Here is a 15,152-nt window from a genome sequence, read left to right on the forward strand (position 1 = left end):
TCAACGGACTATAGTGGAGGGCATGTGGAAGCAAGGCTAAACGCCCAGGACTGAGGATCACCCTGGAGCAGGGAGATAATGATGCCAACTCTTTGCTGTTCAGAGCCAGAGAAGCGTGGTCTCAAGCGAAAGTAGAGTTTGCAGCTCTCCTTAAAATTGTGAAAAGAAGCCTTGTCACCGTAGACGCGGTCTTGTAGCTTCAATTTGGGCTCCATTGCAGGACCCGGAAGGCCTTGCTGGGCTTGCGAGGCTCTGGTGGCCTCTTCCTGGGCAGACAAATGCTGAACTAGGTTCTGGACCACCTGTGATATGGTCTGGATCTGGCCTGCAACAACTTGGGCTGGAGTGGGGTTCGTCCCGCTTTCATCCATGGAAGCGAACTCTTCCAGAACTTCACTGACCGGTTATAATGCTACGACTTGTCATCAACCTGTAGAACCAGGTAGAGAGTTCTTCACCTCTAGCAGCCGCCTTTCCAGTAGAGCTCGTTATGCTCACAGGTACTTGGTTGCCCCCAGGACTTATACTCGCGGTTGTACAGGCAAGGACTTATACTCGCGGTTGTACAGGTGTATGAACGTACTGTAGCGTAGAGTAACGGGGTGTAGAATCTAGCATGGTCAAAAGATAGGCCACGGTCTGGGTCCAGGAGCAGGTATTGTGGTCAAGGCCAGGCAAGATGTCAGGACTGGCAGCAGACAAGGATAATCCAGGAATGAAGCAAGGGTCAGGGCAACAGGCAAGAATCAAGTCCACAAGAACAAAGCCAAAGGTCATACACAGGAAGCCTAATAGAAATATTTGTTCAAGCACAGCACCAGGCTAATACACAGAAAATTGGAACTATAACCGACAGGGAGGCTAAGCCATCCATGCCTTATATACAGAGACTGATCAATGGCAAAACACAGAGGACAGCATGATAATCGGCCCCAGGAGCTGTTTAATTAATTAATTCAAGTACTAGCGCACGCGCCCGGCTGCCCCTAATGTTGGGACGCGGCGCTATCACTCACAACGTCCCCACTCTTGTCTAGGAAACGGACGGGGCGAACCAGTAAGTGACAACCCGGTCGCCGAGGAGACGGCCGGGACACTTCCTGCAGGCTCGGAGAATCGCGGTGGCATGAGGATCGAGAGAGGAGGAGAAAGTAGTGGGGTCAAGAGCATCTAGATTGCACCTAGGAAAGCTAGATTTGGGTGAGAGGGGAGGGCAGGAGAAGAATGTAAGGGGTGCTAAAAATGGTACAAAGCGTGCAGCACAATCCCCTATCCCACCCCCAGTTACTCACCTGATCCCGAGGGAATACTATGGAAAACCACCTCCCATGATCTGAGGCTCGCCTTGCTCCTCCTCCTCCTGCACGCCACCGGTACGACCCTTGCACGGGGAAACAAACTGGAGGCTCTACTACCCTTCGACGAAAGGGCAATGTCCGAGGTGACGGCTGCGAGTCAGAGACACTGACTCTACCCCGGCTGCCGACACCTTATTTTGCTCTAGTCTAATACTTCGGCGCCGAGAGTACGAGGGCCTAGGAACAATCCCGCCCAAGTACTCCACCCACCAAAAGGTGGGAGCCCGTTCTGAAAAAGGGGACTTAGTGTTTTACTCACCTGATCACTCATCTCCTTAGCTCCTGACTCCTTGCGTCCTAACGTCACCTGTAATGACACTACCCAGCCTCCCACCAACTCCAACTGTGAGGCTATGGTGGGGCACTCTTACACTGTTACCAGCGGATCCACCAGGGACCTAACCACAAACCAACTAGGGGTCAGGGAGAGACTACGTTTGTCAGAATCACTAGGTGGAATTGATGATACCTGCCAGCAGTTGGCGCTACTGAGTACTTAGGCGCAGAGTCTAACACGCCCATGGTTTTCACCAGGAACCACCGCAAGAAGGTATGGACTTCGCTGCAAGGGACATGCAAGTCGCGGCCCTCAGTATCAGTCAGCTGGCGAGGTAACAATTGACAAAAAAGGAGAAAAATAAAAGTGTGTCTTAGAATAGAGGCACTCTAATGGCCAGAATTTTTTTAAATATATAACTTTATTAATTTGCATTCAAAAGTATATTATTTATTTATTATATGGAGAGTGTTTTCTCGTAGGCCTGTAGCGAAATATTAAAATAGAATGTGAATTGTATTTACCAGGTTAATATGTACTGTTAAGAAGGTAGAAACAGGAAAAAATACCTTGCTGCGCTGCTACTCTGAAGTATAGCTGATACTTCTAAATGTACTAAAGAGAACAAATTGGATTAACTGGGATGTCTGCCACCTTTGGTCATTGGCGGCATGACGTCCTATAAGTGATATATTATATTGTACCAATAGTCACTATATATGGTATGAACGTATTATACGGGACCCTTGAAATATAGTGAAATATAGAACTCAGTTATCCATTTCTAGTTATACTTTACAGGTCCACTTTTTTTAAAGTCTGTTTGGTAAGAAGTATTTTTGTATTTCAGAACAAGTGATATTTATTCAGAGCTAATGTTGCTCAATTACTGCAGCAAAAGAAGTTGCTTATTTATAAAGTTTCAGTGGGAATTGTTAATCCAATCCACATCAAACCATTACTATTGAGTAAAAGTTTTTCCCCCCAAATGTCTATTTCTAGAGTATTTGTATAGCTCAATTATTGTCATTGGTACATGTATATAATACTCAAAACTTCATTCACTCCACGTTTTAGGGACTGATTTTCTATCTAGTATATATTTACTTGTTCCTTAGTATAGATATCATTCATACAGAGCTACTTTTTTGGAATTCTCATTCACACATTACTTCAATGAAAAAGCGCTATATCTAATGAGCATCACTTCATAGCTACTTAGTAGTTGGTTGTCTCTCTAGATAATCTTAAATGCTTTCACAATCTAAATCTATCATGAGTAGCATACGCAGCGTCCGTTGACGCGCGTTTCGCTAAGAGGCTTTTTCGAGGCAAGCCGGGATGTGTGTTAATTGGCTTTATAAATGGGAAAATCCTCCCATAATTGCTGACGTCACTCAGCGACATTGATAGCAACCGTCCGGTCATGGGACTGCATCAGCCAATAATCTGATTTGCTGACGTCGCCTAACGATGTTGATGGCAACCGTCCGGTCATGTGACTGTATAAGCGAATTGTCTGATTTACTAGCGTCACTTAGTAATGTTAGTGGCGACCATCCAGTCATATGATTATTCCAGCCAATTAGTTGATTTAATTTCAGGTGAGGTATTTATCTGTATTGCAGTCATAAGAATGCTCTCTGTATTGTATGGTGGTCATAGGAATGCTCTCTGTATAGTATGGTGGTCATAGAAATGCTCTCTGTATAGTATGGCGGTCATAGGAATGCTCTCTGTATAGTATGGTGGTTATAGGAATGCTCTCTGTATAGTATGGGGTCATAGGAATGCTCTCTGTATTGTATGGTGATCAAACTAATGCTCTCTGTATTGTATGGAGGTCACAGGAATGCTCTCTGTAAGGTATGGCGGACACTAGGAGGCTCTTTATATTGTATGTGTGTGTATATATGTGTATGTATGTATATATATATATATATATATATATATATATATATATATATATAATTCATTTCGGGTGGTGGTGATAAGGGGGCCACTGTGATAAAGATGGCTCCATGGCACGGTGTGATAAAGGAGAAACTGTGATGGAGGGCACAGTGTGATGATTGGGCAGTGTGATACAGATGGTACCGTTACATTTATGTTTTAATTTGTTTCAGTGAGTTTTATTTCAATAACCAATTAATTTTTATACAGCTAGCATGTGATATCTGCATTTAAAGTACTTTGATTCTATGGAGGCTTATTACATAAAGATCCTTACAAAGCCAGACCGAGAAGAATGGGGAGGGAGGGGGCTTCAGTGCGGTCTAGAACTTGTAAAGCGCTAGCCACGCCCCCCACATAAGGTTGATCACGCCCACTCGACGACTGGCACTCCCACTTAGATGGGGGGCGCCGGTTCCCTGTCTCGTCCAGGGCACTAAAATGGCTAGTTATGGTAATGTCAATACTCCATCTCCTGGAGGGTCATCCGGTCTGGTGGAATGGGTTAAAGTATATGCCCCCATGGGAGAGAGCAGTGGGGGAAGCTGTGTCGGAAAAAGAGAGCCAAGTTTCAGTGATGGCTAGAAGGTAGAGGGGCCTATTTATCAAAGCTATCCGTCTTTTAATTTAGCGGTAAATCCTCGAAAACAACAGTTTTCGAGGATTATCGGCTAAATTACTATGTATTATTCTAGCATCGCTGCAGATATCTCAGATATCTGCTGCTTTGCATCTCTCATCGTTTTACTGAGCACTCCCCATAACAGTGCATGGGAAGTGCTCAGTAACTCTATGCAACAGTGACCGAAACTTAGCTTTCAACCATGTTAATATACGCCATCTGAAGCTGGCGAACATTAACATGATTGAAAACTTTCACTGAAAACAGCTCTGCTCAGAAGAGCAGAGCTGCACAGCGCATGTGTGAAGGGATCACATGATCCCTCCATGTCACTTTCCGCATGTTCTTCATTCAGGGATTTCTGTGCGCATGCCCGAGGTCACCGGTCGAAGCATGCGCAAAGGGATTGAAAGAGGGGTGAGCAGTGTGGAGAAGTGCCCCGGCGACAAGGCGGCCGAGAGGGAGGCGCAGGACAAAGCTACTCACCAGTCCAGCGGTGAGTATTCATTCCTCCCTGGAAAGGTCCCGGTGGCAGCGGGCAAATGAGCCAATCCCGGCTTACTTCCCGCTGCTGGCCAATCAGCGGCCGGGTCGGCGAACCAATCCTGGCTCGCCTCCGGCCATTCAAACTACTGGTGCCACCGCTAGCCAATCAGGGCTCGCGGCAACGGCTGATATCGTCAGTGTGCCCGCGGCTTTTTCTGTCGCCGGGCGCCAACGCGAGGGCTGTGCGGCGGCGGAGGGGAAGTAGGAGGACGTCGCGTCCAGACGTCCAGCAGCGGCGTGTCCAGACGTCCAGCAGCGGCGGAAGCGTTAGGGAGCCCTTGTAAGGGCTGTGAGCTACCCTGATGCCCGAAGACTTCAAGCAAGACGCCGGAGCAGAGATCGTCGGTGGGGAGCCCTTGTAAGGGCTAAGAGCGCCCCCGCAAAGCAGCCTTTGACAGCGCCAAACAGGAGAAGAGGCGCCGGCGGTTGGAGAGCCTGGAAGACCCGAAGAAGGCGGGTCAAGCTGAGTTTCCTGCGCGGAACAAGTGAGTACCAATTACTCTTTTAGCAGGACGCTAGGACCTGACGTAGAGTACGGAACACTCGGTTCCTAAGTAGGTACTAAGAAGAGTTCTGGAGCGGTTTATAGAACCCCATCCATCCGTCCGGAAGGGCACCCAAGTTCAGGACAAGACGGGCTTAACGGCCGCGGGCGCAGGCCTGTGGGGCACAGCGTCTCAGGACGTGAGAGTGGTCGGTCTAAGGTAACGTCCGGTGTGGTGAGTTCCATAGCGGTCCCTCTGGATCGGGTAAGTAACAGAGGTGTTGGGAAGGGCTGTCATTGTGCTGTCTCTCTTGTCTTACAGGTGCTGATCGGAAGACAAGGTAAGTGGAAGGAACCAAAGGGGGCACCAACGGAGAGTTAATAAATTTGAGAAACTTTTGAATCCGCATCTATGGGATGGGGATTGAAAAGTTTATACTGAAAAAGCGTAGGGTAATAATAGACCCCTAAGAGAGATGGAGATGAAGAGGTTGCGGACAGAGGGCAGTTTATTGCACATGACACTGCAGTTCCAGAGGGCACAGGAGAAAGCGAGGGAGGGAAGTGGGGAGATATGGATGAGATTGGCAGGGTTACTTGAGCGGGGAGGTGGGTTGTGATTAGGGTAGGACGGGGGGAGCTGGGGGTGAGGATGGGTATAGGACTTGAGCAAGGAGACATGGGGCGCATTTATCAATCATCGGCAAAAGTGAGAAATAGTTATCAATCCTTATCGCATGGATAAGGATTGAACTATTTCTCAAATTTATGAACAACAGATCATAGGAACAGCTGTTTCGAAAAACTGCTGTTTCTGTGATTACAAAAAAATCATACTTACCCCCCCTCTTCGGAAGCGCTGTCTCCGGATCTACTCCTCGTTCTCTTCATCCTTCAATTGCGCATGTGCATTTCGAAGAACTGCACATGCGCACAGAGATCCCTGCTCTGTCTCTGCAACTATCGTTGCAGAGATAGAGCTGTAAGTGACAGGGAGGGATCCTGTGATCCCTCCACACATGCGCTGCCCAGCTCTGCTCTTCGGAGCAGAGATGACAGCATTGGATTTTTTCGGAACTTGTTAGATTTGAGCTGGGAGCAGTCACCATACTGTTGAATGTCAACTACTCCTAAAAACGAAGATGAGTGCAAAGCAGCAGATATCCACGATATCTGCTGCAATGCACCTTTCATAAATTTGCGGAGGACACCCAGGAAGCTTAATTTGCCGGTAAGAGCACTATCATGCTTTCTTAAATATACCCCATGGTGAGAGACAGAGGGTAGATAAAGGAGAGGGAATGGAAGGACTGCATGGAGTGGAGGAGGGGTATATGAGAAGGGGAGGGGAGCATGAGGGAACAAAGAGTTGTGCGTGTTTATGATGACCACAGTTTAGCTTAAAAAGGAACAAAAAGATTGTAACTGTGCTCTAACACTGCCCACAAATTATGTTACATGTGAAAACTTAAGTTGTGTTATTTTATGTGTCTCTGGATAAAAGGTAATCTGTCTGCTCTATATTGCTTGGCATCTGTGAGGATACCAGGGTAACGCATAGCCCATGTTTGTTGCCAGCTTACTGACTGGCCCAAAAGCAACCTTATTTGCCAAGCTATCACCTGCCTCAGAAAGGGAAACCTTTTGTCCTATGATATAACCCTGAGAGACCATATTCTAATGGCACGGTGACATACATGGTTATACTATACACGTGGAGCATTTTGGAGAAGTGTGACTGGCATATTTCAGAGAACAGGGGGACTCCAACGGGTACTGGACCTTTATTGATGCTGCTGGGTACTTGTGTGATGGATTGATATCGGCTTAGTTTTAAGAGAATACCAATAAAAATAAGAAAAAACTAAAATGTGAAGAAAGTGTTGACTGCAATTTCTGGCTGTTCGGTGGCAACAAATGATCGGCGGATCCCAATAACTGGTGGTGAGCATGGGGTTAATGGTGGCTGTTTTTCCCACACAGTAAATATAACATCTGTTTGAACGCTGCGTGGAAACAAAGTAATGCTTTCCCGCTCAAATTCATTCCCGAGTTGCTAATAAGACTTAGTATACCGTTGATCTGGGAAGTACGTTACTACTGGCGGGTTAATTTGAAATAGTCCACAGTTTATTTTAAGCCAATCAAAGGAGGGGGGAATGCTTAACTCATCCAATCATCGTGCAGCGCTATGTATAAATAGGATTGTTAAGCTGCCGTCTTTAATATTCATTATAATTTTGAATAATGGCTAGAACTAAGCAAACCGCTCGCAAGTCCACCGGCGGGAAAGCTCCCCGCAAGCAGCTGGCGACCAAAGCTGCCAGGAAAAGCGCCCCAGCTACTGGCGGCGTGAAGAAGCCTCACCGCTACCGTCCCGGCACTGTTGCTCTGCGAGAGATCCGCCGCTACCAGAAGTCCACCGAGCTGCTGATCCGCAAGTTGCCCTTCCAGCGCTTAGTACGTGAGATCGCCCAGGACTTCAAGACCGACCTGCGCTTCCAGAGCTCAGCAGTCATGGCTCTGCAAGAGGCCAGCGAGGCTTATCTGGTGGGGCTCTTCGAGGACACCAACCTGTGCGCCATCCACGCCAAGAGAGTGACCATCATGCCCAAAGACATCCAGCTGGCCCGCAGGATCCGAGGGGAGAGAGCATAGATACTCGTCCCTCCTACGTACACAGCACAAAGGCTCTTTTCAGAGCCACCAAATGCGCATTCGAACGAGCTGTATCCTCCCATCTACCCAGCTTTCCGACATTATATGACCTGGGAGGGGCGGGTGCTTTATACATGTTGAGATCTAAAACCTGTTTTAAAAGTTATCCCGTTTTTTTAAGTGTTACTGTAACGTCCCTAAAATTCATTTTAACAAACAGTTCTCCCTTCGGTGCAGGACGAAACATTGCCTGGGTCTATACTGATTCCTAGAGTAACTAAAGTACGTCTGGGTTACCCAATGGGCGAGAGCGGATTCATTCTACAAGCCGTTAAATAGATACTGCAAGACAGACAAAATATTAAATTGAAGTCGGCTTATTTAGAACGTTGGCTGGTAGAATTGTATGTATTGTAATAAACATTCGTACAGGGGATGGTGGTGGTACAGTATAGGAAAACCTGTTATCCATGACTTACAGGGAATGTGAATACAGCCCGATCAGAGAGAAGGTGGGTGGCTCTGAAAAGAGCCTTTGTGGTCTCAGGATATCACGGGTGAATTATTTGGCGCTGGTGTATTTGGTGACGGCCTTGGTGCCCTCGGACACGGCGTGCTTGGCCAGCTCTCCGGGCAGCAGCAGACGTACGGCGGTCTGGATCTCCCTGGAGGTGATGGTGGAGCGCTTGTTGTAGTGAGCCAGGCGGGAAGCTTCTCCAGCAATGCGCTCAAAGATGTCGTTGACGAAGGAGTTCATGATGCCCATGGCCTTAGAGGAGATGCCGGTGTCGGGGTGGACCTGCTTCAGCACCTTGTAGACATAAATAGCATAACTCTCCTTCCTGCTCTTTCTCCGCTTCTTGCCATCTTTCTTCTGGGTCTTGGTGACGGCTTTCTTTGAGCCCTTTTTGGCTGCTGGGGCAGACTTGGCTGGTTCAGGCATTATAGCGACAAAACGATCCCAATCACAATGTGCAGAAACTGTTCCTGATACCTCCCACAGCCGCTCTATTTATAGGCAGCCCATGTAAATGAGACCCACAGTCTGCTCTGTGCACTACTGGATGTTGTGCGATGTCAAATCCCACCCGCTGCTGCGGATTGGTGTTTGTTTGAACTTGAGCGGCACTAGCTAATTTGATAGCGGACCAATGAGAGAAGGGTGTCTGTCCCTACAGCGTATAAATATACGGAGGCGGGACAGATAGCCTTATTGTTGTAGATTGACTTACACATAAGTTGAAATGTCTGGAAGAGGCAAACAGGGCGGTAAGACCCGTGCTAAGGCCAAGACTCGCTCATCTCGAGCCGGTCTCCAATTCCCGGTCGGTCGCGTTCACCGTCTGCTGAGGAAGGGGAACTATGCGGAGCGTGTGGGAGCTGGCGCCCCGGTGTATCTGGCAGCGGTGCTGGAGTACCTGACTGCTGAGATTCTGGAGCTGGCTGGGAATGCCGCCCGTGATAACAAGAAGACCCGCATCATCCCCCGTCACCTACAGCTGGCTGTGCGCAACGATGAAGAGCTCAACAAGCTACTCGGTGGGGTGACTATCGCCCAAGGAGGAGTCCTGCCCAACATCCAGGCCGTCCTACTGCCCAAGAAAACCGAGAGCCATAAACCAACCAAGAGCAAGTAATTTCCTGCTGGATAATTGTCCCCACAACACAAAGGCTCTTTTCAGAGCCACCCACCCCGTCCCTAAAGAGCTGATCCACGACTATAACATCCCGCTTTAGCTGTGTGTTAACTCGAGTTAGACGAGGTTACATTGTAATGCTCGTTAGATAACGGACACAGTTGAACTAAACTCCCCCATCCAGATTGGCGGTGTCGTCTATTAAACAAAAGTGAACCATATATGGCACTGTCACGGTGCACTGACGTTACGTTTAAACAAGCTGCAGACACTTTATAATAAGACGGCAGGAGTCAGTATATACGGCTATAATCTCTTTTCTCGCACCACCGCCGGAAAGAAACAGCTACTCTAGAGCTCAGCTTCATAGCGCACACATCCACCCCCATAGAGTAACAGAAAAGTGTGTGTGGAGGGGGATATATACTATATAGCTCTGTCGAGACCGAGTGGGTGGCTCTGAAAAGAGCCTTTGTGTGATTGACAGGAGTGCGGCTCCAAGTTACTTCTTCTTAGGAGCAGCCTTCTTCGGCTTAGCTGCCTTTTTAGCCGGGCTCTTGGCTACTTTGGGCTTAGCTGCCTTTTTAGCCGGACTCTTAGCCACTTTGGGCTTAGCTGCCTTTTTAGCCGGGCTCTTGGCCGCCTTCTTGGGTTTCACAGCAGGTTTCGGCTTCTTAGGGCTTTTTACTGCTTTCTTGGCTGCTGCCGGTTTCTTGGCCTTTTTCGGGCTCTTGGCTGCGCTGGGAGACTTCTTCGGGGACTTGGGCACTTTCTTGGCTGCCGCTTTCTTGGGTTTAACCACCGCCACCTTCTTCTTAGCTGCCTTATCCTTGCTCTCCAGCTGCTTCTTGTTCAGCTTGAAGGAACCGGAGGCGCCGCTGCCTTTCACCTGGATCAGGGTCTCTTTCGTCACCAAGCTCTTGAGCGCCACTTTCAGGCGGCTGTTATTCTTCTCCACATCGTAACCTCCAGCAGCGAGGGTCTTCTTCAGGGCGGCCAGGGAAACACCGCTGCGCTCCTTGGATGCGGACACGCATTTAACAATCTGCTCAGACACGCTTGGACCGGACGTTTTGTTGCCCTTCTTGGAGCTTCCTGCAGCTGCTTTCTTCGGCTGACGCTTTCCCTTGACGGGGGCCTCTGCTGGAGCAGCGGGCGCTGCGGCGGGAGCTGTCTCTGACATTTTCCGTGCACCAAATAGAAACAAAACTTTTACATGCAGATAATCATCAACTGAGTTGTTATATAGAGCCCAGGAATGCGAAGCCATTGGCTGTGGTGAAGAGCCAATCATGTGCGCAGATTCCGGGGGTATTGTTACCACGCCCATTATCCTCATGGACGCCGTTCTAGAATGTCGGCTCCCGCTTTGTGTTTCTATGGCTGAAAGAAATGAGTTTAATATGAAGTGTAATAATACCGGCTCGTTGTCCTTTATTTCATCAGCACATTGTGACGCCCTTTCGTCGTGTGTAGACTTTTTATATTGAGGAACCCCGGGCAAATACACTGAAAATACACCCAACACCCCCATCTCCCTAAATCTCCTCTCTGTATCTTAACTTATGATCAAATACGTGGATGCGCCCAAAGAAAGCTCCCGGATCCCCCAGTGACTGAGCAGAGTAAACCTTCCTACTTCTCCTTTTATGTCATGTTTCACTTCTCACGTCTTATTTCTACCTTTTTAAACCTTCAGACTCCTGTGAGACTGTCACGTTACACAGATGTTCCATACTGACAGGCATACAGTCATGCACCACAATCGTCAGCTCTGAATATGTCCAGTAATCACTATTCCCGATTTAACATTTGCGACAGTCTCCTACCAGACAACACTGAAAGGATGGTCACACGGCAGTTTGAACACGGAGCATGCAGAATGCAGCCACCGCCGCTGAATAAATGGTCACAGACTGGTACAGAAAGTGAGTGAAAGTGCAAGCAGCGCTTTATTCCCAGCCTGAGAGCTCAGAAAACAGAAACATATACTGAGTTAACCGAACACATCTACGTTCTGCGTTCTAACAACAAAAGGTCGCCCTGATTGACATTACAGGACCAAAATATAATTGTACTACAACGGCCTGAAAACTGGCAGTGTTGGTATGACTCAGGAACCTGTTGCTTGGTGCTCCTCCCCTATTTCCCTCAAGTTCCCAATCAGGTCCGCCTCTCCTGTATAAAAGGACAGCTTGTCTAGCGTGTAACTTAGTTCGTTTGTTGTAGACGGAAAGAAGATTACCTTTGAACATGTCTGGCAGAGGGAAAGGCGGTAAAGGACTCGGAAAAGGAGGCGCCAAGAGGCACAGGAAAGTCTTGCGGGATAATATCCAGGGTATCACAAAGCCCGCGATCCGCCGCCTGGCTCGTAGAGGAGGTGTGAAGCGTATTTCTGGCCTCATTTATGAAGAGACCCGTGGGGTGCTGAAGGTTTTCCTGGAGAACGTCATCCGGGACGCCGTCACCTACACTGAGCACGCCAAGCGGAAGACTGTCACCGCTATGGATGTGGTCTATGCTCTGAAGAGACAGGGCCGTACTCTGTATGGATTCGGAGGCTGAGCACTGACTCCTCTCGTCTAATTTCATTACACACACAAAGGTCCTTTTCAGGGCCGCCCATCTCTTCCATTAGAGAGCTGTAATATTGCCCTAGTACTCGGTAGAATGTGTGGAATTCTCCCCACTATATATCGGTGATCTGTTTAACTTTTGTATCCTCGAGGATACACGATTAGCTATTTGAAACATATGCAAAGGTGATCGCTGCGTGTCAGTGTTGCCTTAGAAAAGTTTGTTAATAAGAGACTATCGCGTCCTGCTGGTAACAATGCACGATTGTAAAGCATACCAGATTATATAATAATTACATCTTGCACAGATACCTTTGCTGAGTAAATGTGACCAGTGGTATTGCAGTCTGTGTAAAACATTAAACGGTGCAACTCACGATTTGAACAATATATTATCTTTCCAGAAAACTCTAAATATGTGTCCCTATAATTGATATCTTGGTGCAGACTTTATAATATATGTGAGGTCTGGTAAGAGCAGGGAGATGGCATGAATGAAAGTAAAGTTTAAGTCAGCCTGGCTCATTCCCTCTTACATTTCAAAGGACAGCAGAAAGCATTCACCACAGAACTGGGTATTTGTTTTAATCATACATACAATAGTTTTAATTCATAGCATGGGACAATGTAGCACTGTGAAAATGGAGATGTGATTGCCACTGTTCATGCAGCGGTTATGATACATAGTAAATATAATATGTGATTTGACACTGTATATTAAATCTGTTCTTTGTTTCAGTCTGTACACTTCCCTGCATTCTAAGAGAGACTGTTACAATGTGCCTCAATACAGATGTTAGTCCTGTTTTTGTATTGTGACATATTAGCTGTATAACTGACATATTAGCTGTATAACATTGTTCTCTCTTTATTAGGAGCGAAGATTAGGGGGAGAAATTATATTCATAAATAATGGACACATGTTTGTTAAGTATTAATATCAATTATAGGAAGTATATTTAGGAAGGATTAGATTTTTCTTATGTGGATTATAGGAAACATGCATGCGCTCTCGGATCACATGGTCCCTTTGTGTGTGATTGGCAGCCCCCCTCTCTGATCTGGATCCCTGGTGTCTTGTTATGTGTTAAGAGTTACTTCAATGACAGGACATTGTTTACAGTGAAAGCTTTTGTCTCCTATAGCGGTTCATTGCAGCTTTAAAGTTATGTCATAGATGAGGTTGCTTTGCATTCCACTACATGTCACATAGTAGTACAGGCAACTTTATCCCTGATATCACATTTCATATATTTGGCTCATAATCTCGACAGCCAGCAAACCAGTCAGACAGCCAGCCACAGGGTTAACCAGGAGATAGGCATCGAGAAGCCCCGTCTGCCAATGGGTTACTTGCAATTGGGGATTTGGGGTTGGGGAAGTCACCCAACGAATGTCAGACAACAACTCTGCTACCACTATTTTGCACATATGCGTGGCCCAATTTCTCCCCTGTTGCCTCATACTTTGCTACATGACAGTGTCAACCTCCACTCTAGCTGAGTGACCGCACTAATGAGTTCCAATGGGACATCCAGGAACTGTGTACTGCTGTCTACCCCACCACCAGAACCAGGTGAGATCCTTACGGGACAGATCAGTGGCTTAGGCCAGAGTCTTTGGACCTGGAGGAGGAAGATGTGCTTGGGATAAGTCGAGACACTGAGTAACAAGGGTTAAATGTGTGCAAGAAGTGGCATAGTTTTATAACAACTGCGTTCAATACACCACTGGGTACACACCGTAAATTTTAGTGTTCAACTGCCAGGGAAGGGAGATGCAAGACCTATCACTCACTCACATCCCCTGATAATGAAGAAAATGGAACCAACCAGCTGTGTCTAGCAGCAGTAACCACCAGTTGGGGGTAGCTCACAATGTGGTTAGCAAACGGTTGCACCAAGGTCTGTCGCTAGCAACGTCAGGAGCATGACGCTTGGGACAGAGGGTGCAGGTATGCATGAAGAGGCTGAGCTACAAGTTGAGTGATCGCTGACAGGTAACACCGTACGTAGTCTGAAGGCACATGTATCCAGATGGCCGGTGCATGATATAGTGCCCGAACATGGAGATGGACGGGTGACAGTACAGCACAGGAATATGCTGCGACCCTGTTTATTTTCAGAATCACACTTGGTGGTACCAATTGCGGAAGAACAAGTTGACCCACTGGTGGTGATGGAGGACTTCTGGTTCATGTTCCCACACATTGAGGATGTAGCAAATCCCCCACCTGCCAAAGATACGGTCATCCAGACCCCTCTTCCAGTCCTAGTAGGAGACAGCCCCACAGGGCCTTGCCCGCTATCCTGCCTCCCATAAGGCCCCTGAGGACAATCTTGGGTAGCCCCAGCAACCGGATTGCAAGTTACGTGTGGTCTTAGACTCTCTTTATAGGGACTACAAAGGACAAAACAGTGGGAGTTTAAGAGCCAGGACTGGCGACACTTTGGTTCCGGTTGCATCACGGTCCATCGAACTGCGTGTGGATGACGTCATCCGGTGATATCCCTAGACGGCACGTTATTGGAACAACGCGGCTCCCCTTGAGGGGCATTATGCAACACCGCTACTGGTGGACAATTTAGGTGTTCAGCGAACAGTGAAAAAGAGGACAAAGAAGTCAACTACGAATGTACGATGGAAGTGTTACGACTAACGGTCTTATATTCAACCTGTAGAATCAGGTAGAGAGTTCCTCACCTCTAGCAGCCGCCTTCCACGTAGAGCTTGTTATGCTCAAAGGTACTCGGATGCCCCCAGGACTTATTCTCGCGGTGGTACAGGTGTATGAACGTACCGTAGCGTAGAGTAATGTGGTGTAGAGTCTAGCGTGGTAAAAAGACAGGCCAAGGTCTGGGTCCAGAGCAGATATCATGGTCAAGGTCAGGAATGGCAGCAGACTGGGATAAAGCAGGAACAAAGCAAGGGTCAGGGCAACAGGCAAGAATCAAATCCACAAGAACAAAGCCAAGCACAGCAGCAGGCTAAGACACAGAAAACAGGAACTATAACCTGCAGGGAGGCTAAGCCCTCACTGC

At 47.6% G+C, this 15,152-nt stretch overlaps 5 protein-coding genes across 5 annotated transcripts; 3 read left to right on the forward strand and 2 right to left on the reverse strand.

Moving 5' to 3' along the window:
- Positions 1–7,485: 7,485 nt before the first annotated feature.
- On the forward strand, positions 7,486–7,950 carry LOC142149766 (histone H3). The gene has a single exon (XM_075205071.1). The coding sequence runs from the start codon at positions 7,488–7,490 to the stop codon at positions 7,896–7,898; it is 411 nt and encodes a 136-aa protein (XP_075061172.1). The 5' UTR covers positions 7,486–7,487; the 3' UTR covers positions 7,899–7,950.
- A 463-nt stretch (positions 7,951–8,413) lies between these two features.
- LOC142149767 (histone H2B 1.1) lies at positions 8,414–8,866 on the reverse strand. The gene has a single exon (XM_075205072.1). It carries the CDS (start codon positions 8,839–8,841, stop codon positions 8,461–8,463), a length of 381 nt encoding a protein of 126 aa, XP_075061173.1. The 5' UTR covers positions 8,842–8,866; the 3' UTR covers positions 8,414–8,460.
- Positions 8,867–9,065: 199 nt separating this feature from the next.
- On the forward strand, positions 9,066–9,587 carry LOC142149768 (histone H2A type 1-like). Its single transcript, XM_075205074.1, has one exon. It carries the CDS (start codon positions 9,143–9,145, stop codon positions 9,533–9,535), a length of 393 nt encoding a protein of 130 aa, XP_075061175.1. The 5' UTR covers positions 9,066–9,142; the 3' UTR covers positions 9,536–9,587.
- Positions 9,588–9,985: 398 nt separating this feature from the next.
- Positions 9,986–10,718, reverse strand: LOC142149769 (histone H1.01-like). Its single transcript, XM_075205075.1, has one exon. It carries the CDS (start codon positions 10,716–10,718, stop codon positions 10,038–10,040), a length of 681 nt encoding a protein of 226 aa, XP_075061176.1. The 3' UTR covers positions 9,986–10,037.
- A 1,070-nt stretch (positions 10,719–11,788) lies between these two features.
- Positions 11,789–12,100, forward strand: LOC142150629 (histone H4). Its single transcript, XM_075205826.1, has one exon. The coding sequence runs from the start codon at positions 11,789–11,791 to the stop codon at positions 12,098–12,100; it is 312 nt and encodes a 103-aa protein (XP_075061927.1).
- The last annotated feature ends 3,052 nt before the right edge of the window (positions 12,101–15,152 follow it).

The sequence above is a fragment of the Mixophyes fleayi genome, chromosome 4, assembly GCF_038048845.1.
Source record: "Mixophyes fleayi isolate aMixFle1 chromosome 4, aMixFle1.hap1, whole genome shotgun sequence".
Lineage (NCBI taxonomy): Eukaryota > Metazoa > Chordata > Amphibia > Anura > Limnodynastidae > Mixophyes > Mixophyes fleayi.

Excerpts from the sequence above, each read along its gene's own strand:
- LOC142149768 (XM_075205074.1), top strand. The coding sequence starts at position 9,143 with ATGTCTGGAAGAGGCAAACAGGGCGGTAAGACCCGTGCTAAGGCCAAG.
- LOC142149767 (XM_075205072.1), bottom strand. The coding sequence starts at position 8,841 with ATGCCTGAACCAGCCAAGTCTGCCCCAGCAGCCAAAAAGGGCTCAAAG.
- LOC142149766 (XM_075205071.1), top strand. The coding sequence starts at position 7,488 with ATGGCTAGAACTAAGCAAACCGCTCGCAAGTCCACCGGCGGGAAAGCT.
- LOC142149769 (XM_075205075.1), bottom strand. The coding sequence starts at position 10,718 with ATGTCAGAGACAGCTCCCGCCGCAGCGCCCGCTGCTCCAGCAGAGGCC.
- LOC142150629 (XM_075205826.1), top strand. The coding sequence starts at position 11,789 with ATGTCTGGCAGAGGGAAAGGCGGTAAAGGACTCGGAAAAGGAGGCGCC.